The sequence below is a fragment of the Xyrauchen texanus genome, chromosome 40 (assembly GCF_025860055.1).
Source record: "Xyrauchen texanus isolate HMW12.3.18 chromosome 40, RBS_HiC_50CHRs, whole genome shotgun sequence".
NCBI lineage: Eukaryota > Metazoa > Chordata > Actinopteri > Cypriniformes > Catostomidae > Xyrauchen > Xyrauchen texanus.
In genome coordinates this window covers 14,656,699-14,670,783 of record NC_068315.1, presented here as the reverse complement: position 1 = coordinate 14,670,783, position 14,085 = coordinate 14,656,699, and the positions used below count along the sequence as shown (strand labels likewise).

Below are 14,085 nucleotides of genomic sequence, written 5' to 3'. Positions count from 1 at the left end.
TGAAAACAAAGCAAAAGTTTGAATGGGAGTCTCTACGTTAAGCAAGAATTAACTGTAGAAAAGCTTGAGAAAAAGAATAATAAGAATTTCAATCCTCGCGTTTCAAGCAATGTAGCAACCAGTTAGAAAACTTGCTAATATCAGAACCTTAAATTGAAATTTGATAGGTGTTACAGTTCGATTATGTATCTTTGGGAATCAGTGACATCACAATGGGTGGGGTTTACCATCATCCCATCTGCCATCTGGGTCAGCAGCCCCGTTAGGGTCGTCATCAAGGGTCACGCTGTCACAGTCAGCCCCATCCAGGAGACTCCCTTCCTCCTCTACAATGTGAAGCTTATCTTCATCATCTGAGTCCGACTGGCCCTCCAGCACATGACTGTAGTTACTTACTGCAGAGACAGAACAAACACAACACTTAACTTAAGAGTGAATGCTACCATATGAAATCGTTTTTCAAGATGAAGAGTTGGTAAAAACCTCAAGTTTTAGGAAGAGGATGTTGGTGCAAATAACAGTACAAGACAAGAGACAGACAAGATTAGAGACAGAGCACCTCTGGAAAATTCACTGATCACAGCTGAAACCAATTGTTGATGTAGGAGAGATGACTAAAGAGATGTGGAGAGATTGAGGGTACTTCAGGGAATAATTCAATTAAATGCCAAGTAGTAGTGGAGCAGTTCCTGTGTCTTTCAATAAGCCAATGAAACAAGACAAAGAATCACTCAGGATTTAATCAATAAATCAGAACCACCATTGTGCTAAAACAATGCAAGACCTGGCCAAATGGTCCAGTGTGAAAATGGTGCAATCAGTGCATATGAGATGAACAAGTGAGATGACAAACAAGGTTTTGTAATCATGAGGTCACATAAAGCAAGGGTTTTAACAGGTTTTGTTTGAAGACAGATTTTACATTGGACGTCAAGTGGTGACCCAACACTGACCCAGCCAAATGTGTTTATCGTACACAAGTAAACAAAAATGTACTTAAATTTGATGTTTTGGGCCAATCAGGAAAAACACCATACCTAATTATTTTTTGTTTCCCGAATTGCCTGTTAAGAACCACTCATTTAAAGTAGAGTACTGTAATCGAATATCCTTTTTTGGTTTGCAAATGTGAAATCTGAAAAAAAAAAAAAAAAAGTTTTTATCATGGCACACTATACTCTCCTCAGCCATTTTAAACTATTAAACGCCTATTTACTTTTTTGAGAAAGAGGAGAGACCGACTGACCTTCATTTTTGCAGCATAGAGAAAGAGAGAAAGATAAAGCTAAAATGCCATTGATTTTCTGTAACAGGCCAGGCGGCCTTAATTAGTAATGTGTATGAGAGAGAGCGAGAGAGAGGGTGTGTGTTTGCAAGCTGGACTAAGTGTGATTTGACATTCTAATAAAACAGTGGATGACAGAGTGGTAAGCTCACCTGACAAGTTCTTGTTCGTTAGGGTAAGTGCTGGCAGAACAAGGCCTCTAATGGAGCATGCATAAATCAAACTGAAGTGCTCAGATTTATAAATTCAGCTAAAAGAGGAGAGAGATATCCTTTTTTAACCAAGCTACAGCGAACAATATCAAGCATTTCTGATATGCTTCAGTCAGTGGCCACCACTGAAATCTGTATTATCTTAAAGGAAAAATCCGGGTTCAAGTTAAGCTCATTTGTGCACAATTTTGATCACCACAGAAAATATTTTTGACTTGTCCCCTGTTCTAAATTGGCAGAAGTAAGGCACTTACAATGGAAATTACTGGGGCCAGTCCATAAACATTTAAATACATACTGTTTAAAAATTATAGCCACAAGATGTAAAGATTTTAAGTGTTACAATTATTTACGTGCGATCAAATCTCTATTTTACATGATTTTAGTGTAATATATTCAATTGCAGGTATGGCATTGCATGCCATGGTGATTATAGAGTAATATTGGATATAACATTACACTGATTAGGTAAGTATGTGGTTTTATCACACTAAAATCAGGTTAACACAAAATATTTATATCTTATGGCTAAACTTTTGCAACAAAGTGTATTTTAGTGTTTATGGATTGGCCCCAATTACTTCCATTGTAAGTGCCTTAGTGTAACCACAATTTTTGCTTTCTTTCAAGTAAACAAGATATACAAATATTTTTTGTTGTAATCTGCATTTTAACACAAAAGCTATCGATTGAGCTTAACTTGCACTGAACCTGAAATATTCCTTTAAAGAGTTATTTCACCTAAAAAAAATGGAATATTTTGGCATCTTTGAATCACTATTGTGTTGTTCCCCGTATGACTTTCTTTCTTCCGTTGAACACTAATGGAGATGTTAGGTAGCTTACTAGTCACAATCACCATTCACTTTCATTGCAAGATTTTATTACAATGAAGAGAGAAAGACTAATAGGTTTCTGAACAGCACGATGATGAGTAAATTACAACAGATTTTTTTACATTTGGGTAAACTATCCCTTTAATTGTCATAAAAACAAGTACTTTTTCCAATGAAAATACATTAAATGGACATTACACAAGAAAGTGGCAGTGGTTGTCACAGTCACTGTAAGAGCAGTGAATGGTGATTGTACACAGCAGGTCAGTTTTGTGCGGCGAAGGGATAGGAAGGTGTGTCAAAGAGCCTTCCTAACCTCCTCTCTTTCTCAATCTCTCTCTCTCTCCCTCTCTCTCCGTCATTCTTCTTTTCCACTCATCTAAGTACCTCTCTCTGGCCAAATCAATTTTCCTTTGAGAGAAGCAAAGTCAGCAGAGGGTTTGGCTGTAGATTTATACACACACACACACACACACACACACACACACACACACACACACACACCATAGCTCTTCTGCGAGCCTTATCTGGCACATTTACATTCAGCTGATTTTGTGCTTTTTGTTGCACTCTTTAACCAACTCTCTCTCTCTCTCTTTCTCTCTCTTTTTCTCTCTCTCTCTCTCAATCTGCTTTAATTTCACTGACTTGTACTTGTTTTTAACACATACTTTAGAAATGGGGCACAATGGTATTCGATAACAAAAGTTTAAGATCTTGTGACCCCTGCATTTTATTCTATTCCACCGGGGATTCATCCAGCTGTTTTTGGACTCAAGAACGCATCTTCTGTAAACACCCTTTAAGAAATGCATCCAGACCTCGATCCGATGAACCCGAACCCAGCATAATTATGCAGGGCTTCCTTTAGAATATTTAGATTTGGAAAATATGAAGTTTTGCACATCCCTTGTACATACACAAACCTCTCAACCTCTTTCCCTCCATCTCTTATTCCATCTTTGGTTATCAGGTCATGGATCACAACAAAGGCCTGCGGTGTGGCTTTATCAAGTGAAAAAATGTTGTCTGTTCCAAAGTGAAAAATCACACGATCATAGAGATAGGCTCATCACTCACCAACCAAAAGTCCTGTCAAGTGCGAAATGCACAGATCACCACAACAGTAAATTTGCTCTCCTATGAAGGAGATGTTGTGAATCCTATCAGGCTGTTCAGCCAAAGGAAGCAAACGGCGAAGCTAGTCAGCAGAAGACTGAAGTAAAGGGACAGTGGCAAGTGTGTGAGCTCAGTGTGAGTGATCCGTGACAAACAGCCACGAGCCTTGTTCCGCTGTTCCACAAGAGAAATTTCATTACAGCCTCCAGGAGGTACACACAGGAAAAGCGACTAAATAAATGTTAAACCGAGAAAGCAATAGCACACATTATGCTAGAGCTGTAAATTAAAACTGTGACAATGCACAGGAAGAACAGACTGTTTAAAAAAACAAGCGCAATTCAAAACATTTAACAACTTTGCAACGGAGAGGTTAAAGGTCAGTGAATTTTTTTTTGGGTATAGTTGTTTTATAGTTGAGAATTGATTATTGGTTTCTTACTATTGGGCCTACCCATAAATGCCATTTGGTGGGTCTCTAAAAAGCAGCACCCAAATATTTTGTTTTTGTTTTTGATTGTGTCAAAAAATCATATATAAACTAAATTAATATCTATTTAATTATTTTTAAACTAAATCAAAAATAAAAGTAAGTTAAAAGTTATTCGTCGATATATTAATAAAACATAATAATATTAATATTGAACATAGCCAACTGCCAGGCCAAGGCTCTGATTAGTAGTCAGTTTCATAAATGCTAGGGTGATTCTAACAAAACCTGTCAAGAAAATGTCCTGGTCCTACTAAATCTAAAGAAACAAAATAGAAATTATATTTAGCATTTAGAAAATTAAACTTATTTTTAGGGCCATTATGATTTTGTTACAATGCAACATTATTTTCATGACATTTTATACCTCAGTTTTCATCACCCCAACATGGAAAAGTATGGTTATTATTATATTTTCTAATAACCAAAACATGGTATATAATTATATAGACTATCATTCAAATTAAAAAATATTTATACATCATAGTAGCACTCCCTTGGTACTTCCTTTAAGTTTTGCTAATTCAAAAAATAAAAAGAAATAAAAAGAAAAAATGTTTTTTTTTTATTTATTTATTTATTTTTTTAAGTAAAAAAAAAAGACTATATGAGCAGTAATGAGAATCATTATTGAAAAATGGGAATAGTGAAAATAAATTGTCCAGAAATGTTAAGGTGATGATAATTATTATTATGTAAAATGTGATTCAGTGTCCTGAAAATAATGTCTTGATGCAAAAAATCTTAATGGTAATAATTATTAGTATTTATTTGTGGTTAAATATGACCAGGACATTTTCCTGACAGACTTTGTGAGAATCACCCACTAGCTAAATTCACAGCTTACCTATAAGCAGGGGTGTAGATTAAAAATACTTATTATTATTTTTTGGGATTTGTACTTTACTCAAGTGCAGTTTAAACTGAATACTTGTACTTTTACTTGATTACATTTCCAAAGAAATATTTAAACGTTTTACTCTTTACAATTTTATTTAAACTTGAAAAGTACTCACTAGTTTTCTGCAGATCATTTTCTTACTGTCTTACTGGACTGAAGCCGCCTTTTCACCGCATCCGACAAACAACAGATGACAGACTAGAGGTCAGCCATTTCAACTGGAGTGTCATACAGCGGCTGTTGGAGTTCTTAAGATACATTGAGATATGTGACCTCCTGACTGAATGTGATGTTTTCATTCAAATGTATGAGCATGAAGTGAGAAAGACTGACGGTTTTTTATCTAAATGCCTGCTACTTCTACAGATTGGACAGTTATGAAGTCAAAAATTATCATTCACTTTGCAAATATATATATATATATATATATATATATATATATATATATATATATATATATATATATATTAAGTTACATTTTAATATTTAAGTAAATTGAATGTGAATACTTTCACTCAAGTATGTTTTTGACTAGACTTTTGAACTTGACTCTTGAGTAAAATGTTCACTCAGTATCAATACTTTCACTTAAGTATAATTCCTAAGTAGCCTACTTTTTACTCTCCTGCCTAAAATAATCTCTCTCTCTCTCTCTCTCTCTCTCTCTCTCTCTCTCTCTACACACACACACACTTGTCCAAAAACAAACATTAACATTTCTCAAATTTTTTCAAGGATCTTAGTGTGCACTGATGGCATGAACATCGCTATGATTTCAAGTCTTTGAAACCATTAGCCTAATGAGTCTACATTCCTATTGGTCAAACACTTTTCCAGAGGTCTATGTATTTTACAATCAATCCATATGAGCAGAGCAATATGTTGTCTGAGCCCAAACTGACCTCCAATCTGCTAATCTGTACCTGTGTGATACCGCCTCTATTCCCATAACCCAGGTGATTCTCTATAGCTTCTATTCAAAACATGTTGGAGGTGCCCCCTCATAACCTCTAGAGTACTGCAGTGGCATTTTTCAAGGCACACCAATAAATGTATCTAAAAGTGATCCCTCCATGAAGCAAGCACCCTATGGCAGACACATACACATTAATAATGATGCAGACAGACAAACTCCAGCCAGGATCCTAACTTAAGTGGACAAAGCTCAGCTGCTTGTAAGTAGAAGGCTATGTCAAATATAGTCTTTAAATAATGGATTGAACAATCTTCCATTGAGACACACCTCAGATAAAAGACACTTGAGACTATAAGGCAGACAAGAGTTATTGATTTGTCATTTAGAAAGGAGAGCGGCAGTCTTTACTACTGAGAACGTTCCAATTAAAATATCTCCAATCTACTCCTTGTGCTCTCTCAATATCAATGTAGAGGCTATGCAAGCACAAGCATCAGGTTCGATGTTATTTAGCCAAGTAGGACATGCTATTTGAACAACATTCTTTGTTAGTCCTGAAACTTAATTCTGGAAAAACAAACATAACCCTATCTGTAACCCAAACTCTTATTAACCATCTCACACACAATAAAGGTTCACTCAGTCATTTTTTATGCATGTTGCCTTGGAGTTACACTCACACCTATGGGCCTGGATGCAGCATCATTCAAACACAATTTTGTTCAGTTTTCCAACGCTATTGTGGAAATGTACAGTTCACGGTCAGATGAATTTAATTCATGAGTAAAAGTGCCAAATAACAGGGTGGTTACTGACACTAAGCCAGTAGTATTCTGCTGGTCATGTGATTCAAACATGGCAGCCTCCTAGTATGGGCAAGCTACAAAAAAAAAATACTCAACAGAAATATTTAAGCTAAATTGAAAGGTACACATCAGAGAAAGTTACAGTACACTACAAACTACATGCCAAAAGTAGCTTGCAACATTTAACTTAATAATAAAAAAATAAAAAAAAATAAACAGATGCACGGAGCATACTGTTATAGACAAAGCATTTAAAAGACTTATTCACATGATGTTTATCAAAGCTTTGCTACAGTATAGTGCAAAACAGTATACAAGTATGTGTATGGTGCAATATAAAATGTATGTGCATGTAAAAATAAACATGTAAATTAATTTTTATACATGCTACCTATACACAGCGATAGCGAAGCTAATAGTTTAACTACATAAGGTAGCTGCTTTGTCTATAACAGTACGCTCCGTGCATCTGTTTGTAAAAAACTGTATGTATATAAGTATTTTAAATGTAGCAAGCTAATTTTGGCGTGTTGCTTGTAGAGTAACTCGCTACTTTTTGTGTAGCTATCAGCTTAGCTTAACTATTTTTCATGTTGAGCAGTTCGTAGCTTAGCTAGCTACATTTTATAGTAGCTTACCCTACACTGCCTACACAAATCCATACTTTCAACAAGCAAAACCACAGTTTTCACATTTATTTTCAAATTGATTGGTAAAACTTGGTAAAACTTTACCAACTGCATAGCAACACCCTGGCAACCACCCATAACACTTTAACATCGTGGCAGTACTCCTAACAAATTGAAACTTTTTTATGCATTTTCATGTAGGCATTCACAAGCTGCAAACATGTGAACTTAGAAATACACTGGCAAACCATTGAAAACATTAGCAGATTTGGTTTCCATTGATCGCAGACAAAAATCTACTGCAACCAGCTTTGTTTTTTTCCCATGTTATAAAGTATTCCATAAGTGTGTTTGCAATGCTCTAAATGATTCAGCAGCACATGCCTGAGCTTTTTAAGTCATTCATATTGAATCACAAACCAATTCAGACCGCTATGCTATCATGTGTGACCAATTCATTGACAAGAATCGACTTAAATGATCGAATCATTTGTGAATCAGACATCTTTAGTTCTGATTAAAAACTGGCGATGGAAAACACTGGGTACACGACATGATGTAGCTGTGCAGATGTTGTCAAAACTACGTTGCTACCTAATAAAAAAATATAGCTCACTGCAGGCCCCATGAGGGGACCCTCTCCATGTAGAATAAAGCAGCTCTTATAAGGTCACTGATATGACTGGAGTCTTCATCTCATGAGAGTGGCCATGATTTTATACCTATGTTTCAAAATCACAATTCATTTCTTAGGGAGTACATCATTTTTAAAGAGGAACAAATGACTACATACACCTTTAGTTTAACTATATATAATTATTACTTTTTTTATCTTGAGAAAACATATCACAATAAATAGATAAATATGACTGTATCAGCACAGCCCTAATAAAACTCATTGGAACTAAACTAGTAGCCAAAAGTTTGGAATAATGTACAGATTTTGCTCTTAAGTACCATAAATTGGTACTTTTATTCACCAAAGTGGCATTCAACTGATCACAATGTATAGTCAGGACATTAATAACGTGAAAAATTACCATTACAATTTGAATACATAAATATACATACAGTCAGAACTTCAACTACTTCAAAGATTTCTCATCAAAAAATCCTCCACGTGCAGCAATGAGAACTTTGCAGATCCTTGGTATTCTAGCTCTCAGTTTGTCCAGTCTTGTTGAGCACTTCTCACGCACCTTACAGTCTAGCTGATCCCACAAAAGCACAATGGGGTTAAGATCCATAACACTCTTTTCCAATGATCTGTTGTCCAATGTCTGTGTTTCTTTGACCATTCCAAATTTTCTTTTAGATTTTCTATTCTTCCCATAAGTCCTGCACCCCTGAGTCTTCTCTTTACTGTTGTACTGATGAAGCTGTCAGCTGAGGACATGTGAGGCATATATTTCTCAAACTAGAGACTCTGATGTACTTATCCTCTTGTTTAATTGTACATCTGGCCTTCCACATCACTTTCTGTCCTTGTTAGAGCCAGTTGTCCTTTGTCTTTGAAGATTCTAGTGTCCATCTTTGTATGAAATCTTCCGTTTTTTTCTGGCAATTTCAAGCATTGTATAGCCTTCATTCCTCAAAACAATGATCGACTGAAGAGTTCCTAGAGAAAGCTGTTTTTTTTTTGCCATTTTCACCTAATATTGACCTTAAGACATGCCAGTCTATTGCATACTGAGGTAACTCAAAAACAAACACAAAGACAATTTTAAGGTTAATTTAACGAACCAAATAGCTTTCAGCTGTATTTGATATAAAGACAAGTGATTTTCTAGTACCAAATGAGCAATTTAGCATGATTACTCAAGGATAAGGTATTGGAGTGATGGCTGCTGGAAATGGAGCCTGTCTAGATTTCATAAAAAATTCCTTTTTTTAAATAGTGGTGGTGCTGTTTTTTACATCAGGAATGTCTGACTATACTTTGTGATCAGTTGAATGCCACTTTGGTGAATTAAAGTACATATTTCCTTCCGAAACAGCAAAACCTTTACATTATTCCAAACTTTTGGCCGCCAGTGTAAATACTTTGCATAATTGTAAAACAGTTTGTGTGTGTGTGTGTGTGTGTGTGTGTGTGTGTGTGTGTGTGTTTGTGTCACGTATATGACTCAAGTACTTTTTACATTTTGTAAATGTGTGTATTATTATGTGTATATTAAGTACAGTATGTTGTGCATTATCTCTATACTGTGCATATTTTTGTATAATGTGTATACAGTGCTGTTTACTATACCTAGTTTTTTATGTTCTCTTATCTGTACACAATTGATTTCGTTTTCACTCACCATTACGCTAGTTGTAAAAAGTTGTAAATCTTCTGACCTTTGCTTAGTTTGCTATTTTAAGGAGCAAAAAATTAGCCAGTAAGAATGAAATGTGCTAAAAGAACGAAGTCTGTGTTAAATCTCTCAGGAGTGTGTCTCTTCTGGAACAGTGCTGTCTCTCTCTGCAGCACATATTAATCATTGTGGCCTGTGGTTTAAGAAAATAATCGCTGGGGCACACCGATACCTTGCTCAGGATTCTGTTTGTGGGATTTATCACCAATGAAGGGATCTTGAGGAGGCAAAAGAGCAGTAAATTACAGCATGCTTTCCTCTTCACATTGACGGATATGCTTACCTCCCAGAGACTTGAGCTCTGCAGTGTCTTGTCTTTTTCACCTTTGTATGGAAAGTAGCTGGTTGTACACCTATAGGACTGCCAAAACCAACGTATGAAAATTCAAGGTGCTTGATCTCAACAAAAAATAGCTTAATTGCCTGTAATTGGGTTTCCATTGCAAACACAGTTGTCTTTTGGGCTTAGGAATGTGTTTTTGTCCAAAGCTATGTTTTGTGGAGAGAGAATTGGTGTTTGTTTTAGAAGTACAGTAAGAATGGACGGTTGGGTATTTTCGTTCGTTTGTTCATCAAGGAGAGAGAGTGCCACTAGAGAGTGCCTCAACCCTGATGAGAGAAGCTATGCGTGGAATGTCCAATCATAACACTCTCACTGAGTGGCTTGGCCATAACGACAGATCTCTGTTAGCTTTTCTTACCTTCATTGCAACATGCATGTACAGTATTGTTGCTTTTCAGCTGCAAAGACTAATTAGTGGTGTTTGCAAAGGTAAGCATCACTATAACTTTTGCTCATACTTAAGTATTATACTTTGGTGCAAACTCGTTTATGATACAGACAAGAAAGATTGGATGGTTTTGGCCTGGCGGGCCATAGACTAACACTGAAGAAGGGACCTGAGCCATATCTATGGACCAGAATATCATACAGACTTAGGGGTGTACTCTTTTTCTTGGGCCAGTAAGCGACCAACTTGTGACCACATAGCAACCGCATAGCAATGCACTAAAAACCACCCATAACACTTTAACATCGTGGCAGTACTCCTAATATTTCTTCAGAAAATTTACAAATCTAGTTAGCTCAATCCAAATCATGGATTTTTTTTTAACTTTTTTCCTGAGAACAAATGAAGTAGTGAAGTAGTAATATTTGTACAGTGTTTTGCTGTATTTGTAGTTCGGAGAGCATATGATAATAGCACTGCACACACAAGCAGCACTGGAGGAATGAAGATACACACTGCATTAGAACTGAGCTATATATAAACCAAAGCTTCAACACACACACAAACACACGCTCATTCTGCTCTTATCTCGCACCAGACTTGTAAATCTAAAAAAAAAGAACATAGCAGAACTTGAAGAACCCAGTAAACCCTTTGGACCATACATGTTCTGACTGCATGTCAATCCTTTATTACGCACAAACTTTTTTCTCTGCTAAACACACACAAACACAGTGTCACAGGCTTCAAACCACATCCCCACCCAGCATTCTTTTCTCTCATGCACACTAACCACAATAAGACAGAGTCATAACATCAAACAAAGCCTGCCACCGCACACATCTCTATGCATCTAGGGACTGTGCAGACTCACTCTAGAGAAAGACTCAGATTCTGCATACGTCCAGTATCATCATATGTATGTTTTCAGAGGGCTGAGATTTACTTTAAATCACACATCTGATTCAAAGGATGGGCTTTGGGCTGCATAGTCTGCTCTGGGCTGTAGGGGGAAAACTGTTCCAAAGGAGATGTAACTGAGGGAACAGAGGTAAATGGAAAACTGAGTGCCCCAGTTTGCAAAGCATTTAGCATTCATGTGGCATGAGTCTCCTTTCCTAATGCCAGATAGGAATAGAGTTGGAAAACTTAAGTAGACTAATATGATGCACCCGTGAAACTGAACATGTTTATAAAATATTTTGGCTTATTCTATAAAGCTTTCAGCTACCAAAACAAATTTTGAACTCTCAGATGAGTTTAAATTCAGTCCACTTGGCGGCCATCTTTGGAAAGCTCCCCTGACAGGCTGGGCAGCTATTTTCGATGTAAACAAGAAGCATAAAAGCACAGCTCCTAACTACTTGAATGGCGAAAGCCAAAGCGGTTGGTCAAGATTATGATAAAGAAAATATTTCAAATCAGCAGTAAAATCTGACAACAATGGTATCATAAATTGTGCTTCTTTAGCTCAGATCATGCTAAAACACTATTTATTAGGCTGGTTCAGTTAATCCACATGTGTGTTTTCGGGTTGACTGAAAGCTGGTGTCTGTATCTAAAAAGTGATTGCCCTTTTGCATCCACTGGCCCTTCCCTATTTAATCATTCTACACCTGATTAAATCCATTTTGCACAATTCTGCAGATATGCCCCCAAAATCAGTGAAGGAAATGCAAATAAAGTCTGTGGAGTCCATGTGGGTCATAGCCCCAACAAAGTGAATCATAAATTTAAAGGAATATTCCAGATTAAATGCAAACTGAGATCCAATAAACAGCATGTATGGCACAAAAAGTACCTCCTTTTCTTTTACTATGGAAGTAAATGGGGCCCATTTTTGGAAGGGGTTGAAAAGCACATCATTCTAAAAAATATTTTGTGGTTTAGTTTCAGAGTATTTTGTTAAGTTGACAACTTGCAGTCTGTGAATTTTTTTCAGACAATTTAACATACTAAGTATTCACTGTCTCTACTTGTGTGTAAATTGACTAAACAAGATTATTTGCCACCTCAACTTAAAAACATATGTTGAGTCATTCAATAATGATATCACGTTCTTAATGACATTTATCCCAAGATCTCTTGTAGAGAGAAGCAGACAGAGGACGTTCGTCAGCCATCTTGGTGGACTTATCTGCACCAGTACCGATATTATCCAACATTGTCAAACTTGGAAAGTAAATATTTGTTCATATTGGTTTAGTAGCTTGTAAAAATTAGATACAGGGTGATAAGAGTAGATTGAGAATTGCTAGATTGAACTGCATTGCAATCCACATGGAATTTGACTAACCATACTTGCTAACAGCAAACCAAAGTAGGGATGAAACCCTAAGTTGACAACATCAATTAATTCTTTTAAAACTCATGTATCATTTGAGCTGTAACGTTGTTTAGTTTGTTGTTTTTACAGTTGTTTTAGGGTTTAAGGGTTTACACGGTTAAGTTGTTATGGCAACAAAGTTGTAAAATTGGATATAACTTTACTCAGAAAAGGTTAGTAAGTGATTTTATCACATGAAAATTGTGTTAACGCGCATCTTGTTTACGTCTTGTGGCTATACTTTTAAAACAGGGAGTGTTAGGAATGTACTGGTGGTCAAGGAGGTTAAAAAGTGACGTGGAGACAAAAATATGCAGTGTAGGGTGTTTATTCCAATAAAGGTGACAAAAACAGGTGGTTTCCAATTGGAGTGCTAAGATATTTACAGTGGCAAAAGAAAAAGAAATAAACAAAAGAAATATACAATATATACACAGTTGTACTTGGCTATGCCACTCTGGCCCAAGTCTCTAACAAGTAATTCAGTTTTTCTTCTGTTCTAACAAACTCCAACTCCTTTCTGAACACCCACACCTAAAATGGCTACTAGGAGCTGCTTTTATAGAGCTAGCTCCTCCCATTCAAGGGACATACCATTTAGCTGTTTTCTAGGGATGGGCGATCCCACTTATTTTCTTTTCAATATGATACCAAACACTTTTAGGCCAATATTGCCGATATCAATACCAATACCGATACCTCTATTTAATGTCATTTTTTACAAATTCCTTGGATAAAATGAGCAACTTTATTATTACTTACATTTTTTTATATCTTTATGGGCCTAAACAGAAAATTATTAGGCTGATTTGTTTACCCTTTAAAAATGTTTTTATTACATATTATATGGTTACTATTTCTAAAAACAAGTTACAATATGGATACAACAGTAATGCTGTAGTAAAACCATGGTTAATTTGATCAAAACCTTGGTTACTTCCAAAAAGAAAAAAAACATGGTTACTACAGTCGTGGTTAATAGTCATGGTTAATACAATATTACTATAGTAATATATATTGTATCCATGGGTAGTTTTCATAAGGTTATCATTTATTAACAAGGATTAAGGATCATCATCAATGTTTTAACAACTCTGAATTTAAATAAACCTGTAAAAATTGTCAAACAAGCCCATTATAATACATCACTTCTAGATTTGTCATTACTTAGAGTGAATAACTCCAGATGCTATTTTTCTGTCATTACCTTAGGAAAGCAATGTTCCCTCTTTGAACGAGTGCTATTAATGAAAGGGTGAGCGCTGTCTGACTGCTAGTGTATTTTAGCATTTCTGCATGTCAAGATGAGCAACAGAATAAACATTTCCGGTGCCATGCAACAATTCGTTAATATAATTATTATTTTTCCCCACTTTGAAGCCTATGAGATGCATTAACATTGATGTTATCTAAATAATAAGATCACTTTTTATTTTATGTGAGGATCGATATTCTTGATACCACCTCAGTATTGGAA

At 35.9% G+C, this 14,085-nt stretch overlaps 2 protein-coding genes across 2 annotated transcripts in view; both read right to left on the bottom strand.

The window, feature by feature from the left end:
* The window catches only part of LOC127633173 (medium-chain acyl-CoA ligase ACSF2, mitochondrial-like), a 233,500-nt gene that overhangs the window by 122,918 nt on the left and 96,497 nt on the right, over nt 1–14,085 (bottom strand). The window lies entirely within an intron of this gene.
* LOC127633427 (zinc finger E-box-binding homeobox 1-like) overlaps nt 1–14,085 on the bottom strand; it is a 78,804-nt gene that overhangs the window by 22,007 nt on the left and 42,712 nt on the right. Inside the window, exon 2 of the mRNA XM_052112507.1 lies at nt 228–395. Within this exon, the coding sequence (XP_051968467.1) occupies nt 228–395 (168 nt within the window). The remainder of the gene's footprint in view (nt 1–227; nt 396–14,085) is intronic.